Source organism: Balearica regulorum, chromosome 5 (genome assembly GCF_011004875.1).
Source record: "Balearica regulorum gibbericeps isolate bBalReg1 chromosome 5, bBalReg1.pri, whole genome shotgun sequence".
NCBI lineage: Eukaryota > Metazoa > Chordata > Aves > Gruiformes > Gruidae > Balearica > Balearica regulorum.
In genome coordinates this window covers 37,811,886-37,827,234 of record NC_046188.1, presented here as the reverse complement: position 1 = coordinate 37,827,234, position 15,349 = coordinate 37,811,886, and the positions used below count along the sequence as shown (strand labels likewise).

Below are 15,349 nucleotides of genomic sequence, written 5' to 3'. Positions count from 1 at the left end.
TTTTGGTTTTGTCTTTTTTTTTTTTTCAGCTTTACAATTTTGAGTTCTGGGGAATGGAAGAGGACTATATGGGGAGAAAACGCAGAATTTATCCAACAGCCTTTTAAAGGGCAAACCCATACTTTAACAATTTAAATTAATGTGGATATGAGCTATTTCCCCTTGCAGAGCCTGCCAGGTTTCAATAAAAATTGGAAAAAAGGAGTAAGGCTCTGGGGGAGGGCCGGGGGACACGACACGGAGGGGGAACGACGATGTGAGTCAACACAGGCAGCCTCGGCAAAACCGCGGGGACGAGCGGCCGCGCGGAAAACGGACCCGATGGATGTCAATCAAAGCGGGCAGACCCCGGTTGCCCTCGGCTGGAAAGGTGTCCCGCGAGTTGTGAGACACGGCGCAGGGCTCGGCTGCAGCCCCGCCGCTCCCGCGTCAACCCTCTCCGGGCGCTCGGGGCTGTTACTGCCCCGGGGCCGCAGAGCGGCCGCTGCAGCACCACGCACCGAGCGCTGCTCCGGGCCGGACACGCGCGCCGCCCCCGCCGCGCGCAGGAACGGGGAGAACGCGCTCACCCCCGCGCCGGGCCCCGCGGTATACGCGCGCACACGCGCGCTCACACAGGCGCGCACACACGTGCGCAGAGGCGCGCAGAGGCGCGCGGCAGCCCGCACAACTGCCTCCTCCAGAGCGGCGGAGGGCAGCGAGCGGCCGCGGCCGCTTGCCTTCTCCCCGCCCCCCCCCCCGCCTTTTCTTTCCTTTCTTTTTTTTTTTTTTTTTTTTTTTTTTTCTCTCTCTCCTCTCTCTTCCCTTCCCCCTTCTTCCTCCCGAAAGTTTTTCTCGGCCTGCCTGCGCGCCCGGGTGATTCAGTCGCGCTGCCGATCACTCTGCCCTCCTTCTCCTCCTCCCCTTCCTCCCGCCGCCGGCTCCTCCTCCCGGGGGGTAAGGCTGAAACTTTATAAGTTCAGCTTTCCCCCAGCCCGCTGGAAGCGGCGAGCGGGCGCGGCGGCCGGGCTGGTGGCGGCGGCATCAGTATTAGCGGCGGGGGGAGGCTGCGAGCCGGGGCGCTGGAGGCTGTGCCTTACCCACGCCGTGACTCCTCGTGTCTGTGTGCCGCTGCCCCCCTCGCTTCCCCCCTCGCTCGCCGAAGATGTCCACAGCCCTGGTGTCGCCCACCATCTTCGACCTGAGCGAAGTTTTATGCAAGGTAAGGGCGCCGCCGGGGGCTGCTTCGGAGCTCTTCAGCTGCTTTGGGGTTCGTCTTTGGGTTGTTTTCTCGGGTTTTCTGGTCGGGAACAAGTTTAGCGCCGGGGCCGGAGGACGCAAGGCGGGGGCTGAGCGCGGCCGCCCCGTCCTGGGGCGTGGGGTCCCCCGCCACCCGCGCTTCCCGCCTCGGCCGCTCCGGAGGAGGGGAGGGAGGGGGGGCGCAACCCCGCGCTCCCGGCGGGCTGAGCCGCGGCGTCGGGCGGGGGGGCCGGATCCTTCCCCTGCCTCTGAGGCCGCCGCGCTGCAACACGCCCGGGCGCGGCGGGCGGCGGCGCTGCCGCGGGGCCGGGCGGGCTCCAACCCCGCGGGGCTCGGCCGCCCCTCTCCCAGCCCCGCTGGAGGGGAAAGCGGAGCGGCGGGGGCTGGGTGGGAGCCGCCGCGCCGCGAGGGGGAGCGGTGGGGCGGGCGCCGTCGCTGCGCGCTGCCCTTCCCGCTCGCCGCCGTCACCCGGGGGGCTTTTTCAGAAGAGCTCCGGAGTTTTTTTGGATGCTGCCAGCGGCTCCCCAGCGCCTGGCGCTTGGCGCGCTTCGTTCCTTCCCCTCCGCCGGGGCTGCGCGGGGGGACGGGGAGGGGCGGCCCGGGGCCCTCCGGTGGAGCGGCGACAGGGGCTGAAGCAGATGTTGCTGCGGAGGGGGTCGTCCGTCGGGACAGGGCGGCTGCCGCTCCCGGGGCCGCCCTGCTTGCTGCCGGCCGGCGGGGAGCCGCGCTCTGCCGTGCGGCGCCAGGCTCCCGGGGCTTCGTGGGTATGCCGGAGGAGGCGGTGGCAGTGACCGGCCCTTGCTTTCTCCCTGCAGAGCAACAAGATGTTGAATTACGGCCCCTCGGGTGTCAGCGGGTGCCTGCTGGACAGGAAGGCGGTGGGCACCCCGGCCGGCGGGGGTTTCCCTAGGAGGCACTCTGTTACTCTGCCCAACTCCAAGTTTCACCAGAACCAGCTCCTCAGCAGCCTGAAAGGGGAGCCGGCTCCCATGCTGGGGCCCCGGGAAAGCCGCTTCCGGGACCGCTCCTTCTCCGAGGGCGGCGAGCGCCTGCTGCAGCAGAAGCAGCCCGGGGGACAGGTCAACTCCAGCCGCTACAAGACGGAGCTGTGCCGCCCCTTCGAGGAGAACGGCGCCTGCAAGTACGGCGACAAGTGCCAGTTTGCCCACGGCATCCACGAGCTGCGGAGCCTCACCCGCCACCCCAAGTACAAGACCGAGCTCTGCCGCACTTTCCACACCATCGGCTTCTGCCCCTACGGGCCGCGCTGCCACTTCATCCACAACGCGGAGGAGCGCCGCGCCGTGGCGGGGAGCCGGGAGCCCACCGTCACCGACAGACCCCGCCTGCAGCACAGCTTCAGCTTCGCCGGCTTCCCCAGCACTGCTGCCAGCGGGCTGCTGGACAGCCCCACTTCCATCACCCCGCCGCCCATGCTGAGTGCCGACGACCTGCTGGGCTCCCCCACCTTGCCTGACTGCGCCAGCAACCCCTTCACCTTCTCCAGCCAGGAGCTGGTCAGTCTCTTTGCCCCCGGCATGGGGGTGCAGGTGCCCAGCGGGAGCTCCCCTACCACCTTCTTGTTCAGGCCCATGTCCGAGTCCCCCAACATGTTTGACTCGCCGCCCAGTCCTCAGGACTCCCTCTCTGACCAGGAGGGCTATCTGAGCAGCTCCAGCAGCAGCCACAGCGGCTCAGATTCCCCTATCCTGGACACCTCAAGACGTCTTCCCATCTTCAGCAGACTCTCCATCTCCGACGACTAATCTGGGGTTTCCTCTTGCTCCCTCCCACCTCTATGACAATGTTAAGCTGAACTCCCCCCACCCTGTCCCCAGTAGTCTGAGCTGGATGTTAACATGTCCACCTGCCTGCCGTAGACCCACTGGCTTAAACCTTAAGTGCCAAATTACGATGAAAAGCAATAACGTTTACAAAATTAGTGCCTTTAACACTTTCACTGTGACTGTATTACCTCTCCAGCTGCAGAGGGCACCAGCAGCTCTGTGCACTTCTAGATGTGCAGGAAATGTCCAGATCCAGCTCCCTCCACTGGCCATGTACTGCATCGCCCTCTCCCAGTCCCTTCCTGACTGGCCAGTTTCTGCTAGGCTGCAGGCATGTGGGCAAGCGTTAACATCCAGTCCTCTTTCTCCCTTCCCCTTAAAGACTAATCTTGCCTGGATCCGCTCAGGTCTGCGGGAAGAAAAGCTGAGAACAGACAAAGATTGTAACATGAGTGGGACTTCGACTGGGAGGAAGAAAACAAAACAAAACAAAACAAACCAGATGGACTATGAGAGACTTGATTTTGGTGCTAAAAGTCCCCTGTGTATTCATGTGACATCTTAAAACAAATAAAGAAATAGAGGGGGTGGGGCTGACGGAAGTCATTCCACACACACACACACAAGTTCGTGTAAACAAAGTTCCAGTAGTCATAGCTTTAATGGTTTTGCTCTAGAGTACTTTAGACCTATCTTAGAGCACTCACGCCAAGCTTTTTATTATTTTTTTTCTGGGTTTTTAATTTTGTATAACTTGTCAGAAATTGGAGAGCAGATTTTGCTTGTCACTGCACAACAATATAAAAAAGCTTATTTAACTTATCAAAACGTATTTATTGCCGAAACCTATGCTTTTTTGTTAATTTTGTTCATATTTATCGGGATGATGAATCCATAGAATATATTCTTTTATGTTTAAATTATGATCTTCCATATTAATCTTAAGATTGTGAAGTGTCTTTTTTTCCTTTTTTCCCCACAGTTTAATATATTATACTACAATGACATTTTTTGTAACTTCACACTTTTTTGGTTATTTTATTTTAAAAAATGAAAAATTAATTTAAAAAATGCAAAAACTGTGTTTGGATTATTTATTTTAGAATTTCCCCCCCCTTTTTTTTTTGTGTTGGACTGCAAATTGAGTTAATGTGCTTCTTTGCCTTTCCTCTTTTCCTCTTCCCCTCCCTGGGTCTTGCCTACCTGGGCTTTAGAATGTACATACTTGAGCTCTGTTGCGAGACAGTGTGGAAGGAGGAAGACCTTTTTCTTCCTCTCTTTGTATAGATTCTTCAAGAAGAAAAGCCTTGGGCTCAAAGTGCCTATCTGAAGACATTCCAAATACAGTTTGTCTTTGCGTTTCTGTATTCCAAGTTTGGAGTTTTCCTTGCCGAGGTGAACGGGACTGGCACAAAGAGAATAATGAATGTAATTTTTTTTTTTTCCCCCTGTTACTGTTCACTACATTGCTTTTTCTTCCTCTTTGTGTGAGTTTATTTAAAAGAGAATCTCTTTTGTAACAACTGTTTGCAGTTTAAATCAATAAACCCCAAGTTTTTTTCAAGAAACTGACAGTGGAGCTGGTTTTACTTGCAAAAATTGAGGGGCTGGTTTTAGACAACCACTCAAGTGCAGATTCTTTCCTCTTGACCCTTGAGGTGCCCACCGTCTGCTCAGGTGTGTCTCTCCATCATTCCTCACTGATTCAATGCGTCAGCCCTGCAAATACATGGGTGCACAGATCAACGGCAGCAAATACCTGATGCGGCCTCTAACCCTCTGTGTCTCTTACAGTCCTCCTCTGATCTTGAGTTGCTCCTTCTGTTCCTGCAAACTTCTTTCTGGTCAGTGTAGCTTAAACCTCGGATTGGCTTTTGTTCCTCATACGCCTTGTGTTCCTGTGCAGCTCCTTCCCCCTCCAGGAGAGCCTATGTATGTTTTGAGTGAGGCTAACGTGGTTGAAGCGATACAGATGTCCCAAATCTCAGGCCTGGCTGGTTAGTGGTACTGGTCTGCTTTGTCGGACTGGCTGTTTGATGTTTTGCATGGGAGAGGAACATGGACCCCCAGCAGAGTCTTGGTGTACATACAGATCCCCCTGCTGCTGCATTCAAGGCCTCTTGAAGTATCGGTCGGCAATCCCAGAAACTTCTGAAGCCAGTGGTTTGTTTAGGGACACTTTGCCAGCGCTGCTCATGGTGTAAATCTTGCGTTTTCACCTTTGAGCTCTCCTCTGGAGCCAGCTTGGCACTCTTTCATCTGAAACTGTTCCAGCTCGCTTCCAAATCAGGGGTGGAATATTGCTGCCGCACCTCCGATCCTTCAGCTGTCTTGACATGCCTCAATGTCCAGGAAAGACATTTCCTAATTCCTTTTGGAAAAGTTCCTGCCAAACAAAAGCGGCAGGATACCTTAAGGCTTACACTGGTGTACCTTCCCTGCTGTTGGCTTTGTGCAAAATGCTGTCCTGTGTGGTCTGGCAATAAAGGTGAGCTAGGGGGAAGAAAGAAAGATGGTGGAATTGGAGCGTGGCTGGTAGAAGCTGGTTCCCATGAACAGTCCAAAGCTGTACAGGGAGTTTGCTCGGCAGATGCTGACGTAACTAGCACTTGGTGCGGTCTGCATGCTGATCCCAGAGAGAAGACCCTCTGGCATAGCCCCGGTACTGCTCAACGGCCTTCAGATACCTTCTGCTGACCGCAGCCTTGCCCCTGGGCACAAAGGCGATGGGGCCCACATGAGAGATGAGCTGCTGCCTGGAAGACCCATACCCAGCTGCAGCAAGCACCCAGGCCTGCCTCCTTCCCTGTTACTGGAAGCTGAGCCGTTGGCCCCTGAAGAGCAAGGCATATCTGATCTGGAGAGGATCCCAAGCCTATCGAAGGGCATGCACGTGGAACTTGAAACTGCTTGCTTTCTCTCTGGCCTTTCTGTGCAGCTCTTCCAACAAATAGTCTTTTCCCAGTTAATAATTGGTGAAGAAAATAGCTGTATTAGTTGCACGGTGCTATTGGTATGACAAACAACTGGGAAGCTGTGCTAGAAGTAGGTCCTTGCTCACGGTATTTGTGTACTTCCCTTGTCTTTCTAGTGCACTGGTTCTGGAAGCCAGCACCGTTTTTCCCCTGTGAGTTTATTAATGATAAATACTCTATCACTCAGTGTTTTGCTTTTGAAATTAACCTTAAGCTAGGTGACACAGGGGATAGAGAAGAGCAGAACAGGCAGCATCAGAAGTTTACTTTCTCTAATAGTTTGTGAGAGAGAGAGAGAGGGAGCATGCAAGAACCTCCAGCAATGCAGGAATTTGCCTGATCTGATACCATTAGCAGTCACTGTGGCTTGGGTATATGGCAGCAGCTAGTCTGGAGGGACTTCTCCTTCCTCGGATTTACCATGGATGAGTTGTCCATGCTGTTTCTCATAGGGTTAGTGTCTGTGGTGTCCCCTAGCAGTTTGCCATGGTTGGTAATAGCCTAGCCAAGGCTCAGAAAGCTAAATAGCCTTTCCTGGCATGATGGTTTTGAGACACACGTTCCTCTGACTTGGAGAGCTCCTCCATGCTCTGACTTGTTGATTTAGTGCACGGGACTCTCAGAATGGCCACGAAGAAAGGGCTGGCCTGTGCCCTAGTGCAGTTGCTCCTGATACGGCTGGTATGCCAGGGCAGAGAGAAGCACCCATGAGGACAAGATACCTGTCATCCCATGTAAAATGGCACGGCAGAATGTGCCTCGGTGCACTTTACAGGTTGTACTTATAGCTGTTAGTGTGTGGCAGGGGGACACCTATGGTGACTCTTGCCACTCCTTACGTACTTTTTGTTATAGTCATGGATGCTTGCTATGGGCTCCTTGTAAGAAGAGTGGGTCCATGCCTCTGGGCTGACGGTATTAGCTGTCCCTTATTTTTTTGGCTTCGAAGTCAGGTGACTCTAGTGCTATCCACCTTCAACATGTCTAGCTGTTTTGGAAATTACAGCCAGCGTGTATGTCTGTCTGTGCCAGTTGCCTCTTGGTAAAGAGTAACGTAATTACTTTGATCTGCAGAGCTCCAGGTGGCTCAGATCCCACTCTGGTAGCTGCCTCCCTCCTTCCTAATTCCTACAACAGCTGTAGGTGTCCCAACAACTGTACTGGCTACTCCCTTGCTATGGGCTAGATGTGGCTTTTCTACCAAAACATCTTCAGTTCTGCAGTCAGGGCTGTAGAAACAGAAGCTGCCTCGTTTCCCAAACTGCTCTGTAGGTGAGGGCTGCAAAGTCAAATAGGGTTTCTTTGTTGTTGTTGCTGTTGTTGTTTTCAAAGGCAGTTGCGAACTTTACTATCTAGTTTTGGCCAACCTTTGTTTAGCATCACTTATACATAGGCATGGTGTGCCAGACTGCAAGTAACAAAAAAATACCATTTTAAAAGAATCCTAAAATGCTCCGAGTTCCTGTCATGCTGTCTCAAGTCTGAAGGTTTCTTAACTAGCGGTGTTTGGATGCGTGAACTGGGTCTCTCCAGTGGGGCTCAGGAGCAATGGCACTGAGGGGAAGGTCTGGATAATGTAGCCTGCTGGATACTATCTGATGACTATGCTCAAGGATGTGAAGGACTATTAAGATGCAGTAACACCTGCAAAAACCACAGCATGCCCTAATTGCTGCAATTTGTGTGGCCTGCGTTGGGGAAAGCTAGCATGTGCTTGAGTGTGGAGACTTTGGGAGAAGGTGCAGTGGTCAGTGTATGAGCAAAGAGGCTCCTGGCTCCAGTGCTGGTGGTGTTGCAGGGACTGGAGGCTGCAGATGTGTCCAGGGGTGGCACTGACGCAAAAGCACAGCCCCAGTACCTGCCTGAGAGGGGCTTGTGCTTGGGGGAGGCTCCTCATGCCCTACGTAACAACAGGTGAACATCAAGACGTGTGGTCTTGTTCGCTGCAGTGGGGCTGGGGAGGCAGTTCTGCTGCAGGGAGGTGGTGTGATGAGCGACCACGCACTCGGTGACAGGCAAAAGTGTGGTGAGTGAAGTCAAAACAGGCAAAGAAATTAAGAGTGAAGAATGGGGCCCCACAGAAAGGGGTCAGGAGGAGCCCACAGCAGAAGCAGTTGGAAGGGTATGAACCAGCCACAAACAAGGAAAACAGCAAAACTAGTGTTGGGAAGGAGTTCAGCTGGGAGGAAGGGGTGACACCCATCACAGAGGGTCCCTCTGGGGCTGGGAACGCCAGGAGGGATGGAGAGACTGGCTCGGTGGGGACACTGCAAGCGTCTGCCGGGAACTTGCAGAACAGCCCTTGCTCTCAAGGCTGAGTTCAGCCCAAAACGTTAGAAGATGATTCTGCCTGGTGATGTAAAATGTCCTTTGTTTGGAGACTCTCTGGCCTGTTAAGCAACGCCTGTTCCTCACAAAGCCAACGCTTATTCCCTAGAATACTTCCAGCGGGGGAAAAAAAAAAAAATTCCTCTAAGACACCCTAAACCAATACCTGCTGTGACTGAGCCCTGTGGGCAGCTCTGCAGCTGATTTATATCCTCCCCCTCCAAAGTGAAGGGGTTAGAGTGGAAACAGACGCCGCGTTAAACATAGCCGAGGGCAGCGAGCAAGACAACTCTGCAATGAGGCGGGGAGGAAGCGGGGCTGTGGGGCGGCTGCTGCCAGGCGTGACGCCGGTTCGGGTTTCCTCGTAGGCAGAACAGAGCTCCTTTTGGCTGGTACAGCTTTATGGGCTCGCCTGGGTTTATTATACTGCAAATGTTTTGAATTCCACATCTTAATTTCCAGAGACGCTTTGCTTAACTTTTGCTGCTTTTTTTTCCCTGGTTTTGATATTATTTTTTTTTACTACTGCTGCCTTAACCTCTTCTTTTTGACTGGGTTTTGGTCAAAGCTGCCGTTTTCTGAACAAACAGAGGACCAGAGTTCTCCCTGCCTGGGCTCCAGCTGCAAATTAATCTCTTTTCATAGTTTCATTTTATGTCCGCCCACTATCCCCACCACATTAACTTAGTCAACACATGGAAGTGAAATTTTTCCATGCAGGATCCTGCGGGTTGTAAGGCTGTGTGGAGCACGTGACTGCCAGCTCCAGAGTTTTCTTGCACCTCTGGGTGGAAGGAAGTTTCCTCATCCCCCACGTATGTAAGCGGTTGTTGGTGTGATATGAAAAGTTTTAACAAGTCGAGTCAGTGGAAACATTTCAAGGTTCAGCATTTCTCTGTGTATTTAAAGTCCTACCACACCAGCGGGGCGGAGGCAAAGCCATAGGTAAGGTATGTTGACAGTACCTCCAGTGCTACCCGACCACCGGTCGGACATTTTTCAGCGGAGTCGTTCTGTCTCTGCGATGATGATGCTGACAAAGACAGATGGAGTCTGCTTGGCCAGATGCACTTTGTACTTCTACATGACACCTTCCATGCCTGGGCCTGGGAGGACTTTACAGGTAATTCAGGCACTTGGCAAATATAACCGTACCTATTCCACAGGTTTTAAAACCCCGTTAGATATACAACTGCTAAGTGAAGGGGATTGTCCGGCAGTGGCATAGTATCCGAGAAGAAGCTGCAAAAATCATTTAGGAGGCGTGATGCTTTTTCTCCTGCCTTAGTCTCCAGGCAACAGCAAATATTTCTCCTGAATACTCTGGATGAGCAGATGCCAACGTTGATTCACAGGAAAAGGATGTAGCCACGCAAGCCATAGAAATGTTGTTTGGGATGGTAGCCACGGCCCCTAAGGAGACATTAAGCAATATGGAACAAACGCCAATAAAGTTATTTCTTGAAGCTCTTGCTCTGTTTGCTATAAAGAGATTTCTTGAGCTGTCTTATGTGGAAGCCATGGCGATTTACCTTGATTACAGCTACATGGAGACAATATACTGTGTTTCACAGCTCTGGAGGTGCTGCAAGGGCTTTTGGGCACTAGCAAAGTCCTGGTTTACTAAGAAGTTACAGTCACAAGAAATGAGGAAAGTGTTTGTTCCAGGCCAAAATCAGAGTGTAGAAAGTGCACTTTTGCTTGGAAAACGGACAGTGCTGAAAATGTGCAGAGAGCATCCCTGTTTATTTTCTGTCGGCCTCAGATCTTCTGTGCTGTGTTTACAAATAACCCCATTTTCCCCATGGTTAGACTTAGAGATTTATCATGGGGTTGAAAAGCTGAGAACAAACCGAATTCACCCCCTCTTGAGGGTGCCCAGCCAAAAGAGCTAGGGGAGCTGCAGAAAATAATTTTCCTCTAAGTTTAGGTAATGTCGCTTTGGATTCATAGACTGAATCTGCTGACCAAGATATTTTCCTTCTTCCAGCACTTTTCAGACCAAAAGAACACTTTCAGTGTGGATGAAAACAGAACTGGAGATGTTTTCAAAACATTTGAAAGTTTGTTTCAAAAGCGAGCAATTTGTAAGGACCTGAGGGCAGACAGCGGGGGGGGGGAGGCCAGTGGTCTCGTGATGGAGGGCCGGAGACAGGCAGCCCACGGTGTTATCAGCGTATCGTCCAGGTTGGCAGGGACTTCTAGTGAGTCATCCAGGCCTTCACTCTTAACTGTGACAAGACTGATCTCATTACCCCCAAACCACCTCTCAGGCACAGAGAGTTGTCTAGCGATAGCCTTGAACGTCTCCAGCGCTGACACGTCCACAGCATTCTCTTGTCAGGGAGTTTCAATGCTTGGGCTATTTTAACCTCTCTATGTGTAGCCTAATACTTAACCTGAATGTCTCCTACAGAGGTTTGTGGCCATTAACTTCATGTCCCATCCCCTTCGGTTAACGGGACTGGAGCCCAACTTCCAGGTGAAGTCCCTGCAGAACAGCACGTGTGGTTTCACCTTTCAGCTTTCCTGCTAGATGTGCTCTTGCTCAGCCTGTTCCCAGGGGATCTGCTTTTCCAAACCTTTCCACTCCTCTCTTCCCATGCCTGCTCAAAAATAGGATGTCCTAAACCCATCCTGGATTTTCATTTTCAGCCTGGTTCTGCTCCCACTGATGCTGTCCTGCCCCTGGTTCTTGTGGAGGCAAATTCAACCTTCCTGGCCTAATCTGTGATGAAGATGGGAGAAAAGCACTTTATCAAATTATATTGGTTCTGTTAGGAATACAGTGGGATACAGAGTTCGACCTCTGTGCTGCCAAGAAGGGCCCTGCTCGTTTGTGTGGGGCATCCTGGCTCCCCTCACACAGCCTGATGGTGGCGGGTGCCTGGGTCTTGGGAGTTTATCCCCACTGGGTTTACATGAATGAATATGCATGCATGCATAATATCTAGCTCTGATATTAGCGCTGTGCCCCATGGCACCCAGGATCTTTGGGTGGTTGCCCCACTGTCGGGCTGGGGCAGCCCGGGGCCTCTGCCAGTGCACTCGGAGGAAGCTGTGATCCTGTCCTTTGGTTTTCCTTCCCGAAGGAGAGATGCTCAAACCTTTCCCGGGGGAACATAAGCTTTGAAACATGAGTTGATTTGTTTCCACTTATCATTATCTTGGGTTACATAAATTACAGTGCTTAACAGTGGTCATAAAATTATCCAGCCTTAAAAAAATTCAGCTGTAGAGTTTGGCCCTGTGACCTCCCTGATCAAGTAATTTCCAATGGGCAAGCGTTCAGTGGGAAAAGAAACAGTCCCTTCTTGTTTGTCACAAATGTTCATCTCCCTTTTTCATCAGCAGCTGGCTTGCCTGGTTTCCTAGTGTTGGTTAGCATAGAAAAGTACAGCAAGCCTTTCACCGTGTGCTGCTTCACCGTTCTGAATAACTCAGTCAAGTTATTTAAATCTATTGAATCATCCAGCATCCCTCACCAGTGACCACCACATCACTAATATTTTAGAGTCAAGTTCTGCCCTGAAAAGGAGGCTCCTTGACAAAGCAGTGATGGTCCTCTTTCAGGGATTTTGGATCACCGCCGGGTGTACTGCAAGTAAAATATTTTCTCTAGCATCTGTCTCATCCGGCAGCTGAAAGGCAGGCTGGCTGGTTTCATGAATTGCTCTTGACCTGTTAAGATTTCAGCAATAAGAATCTGTTTTCCAATTGTGATAAACAAAGGGGACAGATTAGATGCCTAATGTATCCAAAGAAAAAAAAAGCAATAAAATCTTATTTTAGTTGCTAAAGCTAGAAACTATGAATCTAAATACTCAGGAGCTGGACAACCAGCAATATCAGACAGGCACTTTTCCAGCAACGGTACCTGCACTTTATTTCTGTCAGCGAGTTGGATGGGACAATACAGATTCTTGGGTCCTTCTCACTCCAAGAAGGAGGGGTAATCTGTAATGCTGTTTCCTATCATGTCACTGGTTTATTGTCTATAAAAAAACTTCACCCTTTGGGTCATGCTATTTATTTCCTCCAATGATCTTTATAAGAGGCCTTATTAAAATCGGTGTAAAAAGACAGGTGACCTACAGCATTCTTATTAGGTCACTTTTATCTGCTCTTCCACTATTTTTTCTTATTCAGGGTATGACTGTGTCATCACAAGCAACATGATTAGCAATCAAAACCACTTGGGCTGATAAGATCATAACCCTGTGTCCCACAAGCAATTAAGCCTTGCCCACCCCAGGAAAGTGAGCAGAGGAGGGCATGAGGCATAGGTGGGCGAAGTCAGAGGGCATGAGATGGTGGTTTTGGTTCGGTTCAGATGCAAAGTGCGCTCGATGCCTTCTCTGTAGCATTGCGGGCAATGGGGAATACGAGATCGGCTTCTAAATAGGTGTGACAGGTAGCAACCTGTCTGGAGTGGGTTTGAGCTCTGGAGCGAGTAGAAGAGGACACACAGTCACTGCATGGGGCCGGCCCTCGGCAGGAGGCCGCTGGCTTCACGTTGGAGAGAAAAGGCCCTTTGCCCCCCGCCGTGCTCGTCGCTGGCTCTGGCAGAGCAGAGCAGGAGCCCGCCGTGGCCACTCTGGCACCAAGGGGGCTCTGGAAGCGCAGGTGGCCGGGGGGGGCAGCGGGAGCAGAGTGAATGCTGCCTGTTCGCAGAGGCTGGCCTCCTTCCATCACGTGGCAGGAGCGGGCTGCTGGCGAACGAGGATCAAATGCTTGTTTCGCTTCCTAGTTGTTCTTCCTCCTCTGGCCTGCAGCCCTGCTCTCCACCCACCACCCACCGTGCTTAGCACCCACTCCCTGAGCCGAGGGCTGTAACACGCTGCTCACTGTCTGGGGGCACCTCTGCCTGCATCTTCCTCGGGGAGAGACAGAGCAGTGAGACGTGTGCCGTCTCTCCCTCTGGCGAGACCAAAGGATTTAGAGTTCCTCCAACGTGTAGACAAGCCACTTGTCTCCTGGCACTGTCACCAGTTCTACTGAGAGTCAGAGACTGGCGGGACCACGTCAGGAGAGAAGCTGGAAGCCCACCAAGCTCCTCCAGTCTGCTGAAACAAGGAGCTCTGCTCCTGCAAGGTGCCCTCCTTTGGCTTTGCCTCCCTTGTCCTTTGCAGGGCTGGGACCTCATATTCTTTATGTGCTAAAAAGCTCATAACGAGTTACTTTCTAAAAGGCCTGAACAAGTTCAAAGGGTATGCTGAGTTCATCTCCTTTGGGGGATGGAAAAAACCCAACGCCCTTGCATTGCCGTAAGTGCTGTCCTGCCCGACCTCTCCTCCTCACTGCTGAGGCTGCGGGCTTGTCTTGCTCTCACAGGCAGCACAGATCATGCCTTTGCCAGGTCAGGGGTTTGCTGCCACATTAACACACAGGCACTGCACTCCCCCACTGGGGCCTAGAGGATTTATTTAAGTAGTGAAACAGGCTCGCTCTTCATTAAAAACTGGTAGACAGTGGGGTTCAAGATGATAATTTGTATAACTAGAATTTTGAAAAAGTACTTTATTCCCCTTTTTCCAGTACATAGAGATTAACTGTGAAAAGGCCAGAGCTGGCAGAAGCGTGGATAACTTCAAATTTTTGCATGCCTATTCTGTGTGGTCCCACTGGTAGGATTAGGACTGCCATGACTCTTTCCCATGGCTGGCAATGAGGGGTGGCCAGGGATCCAGCCTGTTCCCCTGCTCCATCTAAGTGAAATACAAAAAGTAATCAAGAAACACGAATGCTAAAAAAGTAAAATCCAGTCCAGCTCCAGGTAAAGGCAATGTACAAATTCCTTTTCAGTGCTCTCTGACACACAGAACTGGTCCTGAACTGTTATAATTTGGTCTGCTAGTAAAACAAATCATAACATTCAATATAAACTAAATCAGGAAGAGAGGAAGAAACTGCAATTGAGGACTGAGCATCTGAGCAGCGTAAAACAAGTGCTGGTGGGGGCTGGCGACTTCAATTCCAGCCAAGGGCCCCTAGGTCACAAGCTGTGCTAGATTTCAGGTGCTTCCCAAATGCAGTGGGGGAGTACTAGATGAGGGACCAGGAAAAAAACCTGCTCCAGAAACTGACTGTACTTTGTCCAGCTCTGAACAGCTGTTTTGGGTCCTACTTTTGTGTGCTTTGTATAAGGTTAAATAAAATAAAAAATAAAATAAAAAAAAAAGAGTGAAACTGAGATAAGGAAAGAAACAAAACGTTCCAAACAAACGTTTTTGGTAGAGGAACTGGATTTTTGAATGCTGGTGCTGTTTGGCCTTTCGGGTTGTCAGCAACCTGTTGCATGCTGAATATAGAGGACAGTGTTGTGGAAATACCTATGAAGCAGTGAGAGCCTTATCAAGGCACTGTACCAGGAAACGCACCGCTTTCTTTGCTACTTCATGCACGATACCATGGTTAAACCCAACAGCATGTCTCATCATAACATGTGCCTTATCGACCTCACTATCTGATGACAACAGCAGCCCTCAGGAGACCAGACTGACATCATCCAAAACCTCAGTAGTTCAGAGCAAAGGCTGATATGTAGCTAAGCTACAAGCTGTGCTCGACTGTGTTGATCTGTTTGTAACGAACTTGCAGGCACTTTGTTAGAGGAAGAGGAATATAAAAATCAAGCCCAAACAACTTTTTCAGAATGTTTCTCACAGGCTGTCATGCTATTTACCAAGCAAATGAAGCAAGCGGAGGATGTTTTTGCCCTCAGCAAGTGGAAAAAGTCTGCTCCACGGCTTTCCGCAGCTTCAAGATGGAGAAAGAAAACCCCAAACCGAAACACTGTCACTGCCTGGAGGAGACAAATGGTGCCACTGGTGATTTGGTATGGAGTCCCATTCCCAGCTGACCCAGACATAGCTGTATGTGGCTGTGAGGCGTGGGTTCATCCTGTATCGGAGACCGGGGCCAGCTGTTGATCCAGGTGGAGCTCTGAATCTCCAGTTCCTAAGCTTTGGGATGGCTAGTTCACAGTCACATTGCCAGTCTCCTGGTTTGGTTACTGCT

At 51.3% G+C, this 15,349-nt stretch overlaps 1 protein-coding gene across 1 annotated transcript; it reads left to right on the top strand.

The window, feature by feature from the left end:
• Positions 1-334: 334 nt before the first annotated feature.
• ZFP36L1 (ZFP36 ring finger protein like 1) lies at positions 335-4,594 on the top strand. The gene is made up of 2 exons (XM_075754200.1): positions 335-1,201; positions 2,055-4,594. The coding sequence occupies exons 1-2, from the start codon at positions 1,145-1,147 to the stop codon at positions 3,003-3,005; spliced, it is 1,008 nt and encodes a 335-aa protein (XP_075610315.1). The 5' UTR covers positions 335-1,144; the 3' UTR covers positions 3,006-4,594.
• The last annotated feature ends 10,755 nt before the right edge of the window (positions 4,595-15,349 follow it).

What these genes read in the sequence shown, in the direction of transcription:
- ZFP36L1 (XM_075754200.1), top strand. Translation starts at nt 1,145, where the DNA reads ATGTCCACAGCCCTGGTGTCGCCCACCATCTTCGACCTGAGCGAAGTT. An exon ending in TGAGCGAAGTTTTATGCAAG is followed by an intron (nt 1,202 to 2,054) that starts GTAAGGGCGCCG and finishes TTCTCCCTGCAG; the next exon opens with AGCAACAAGATGTTGAATTA.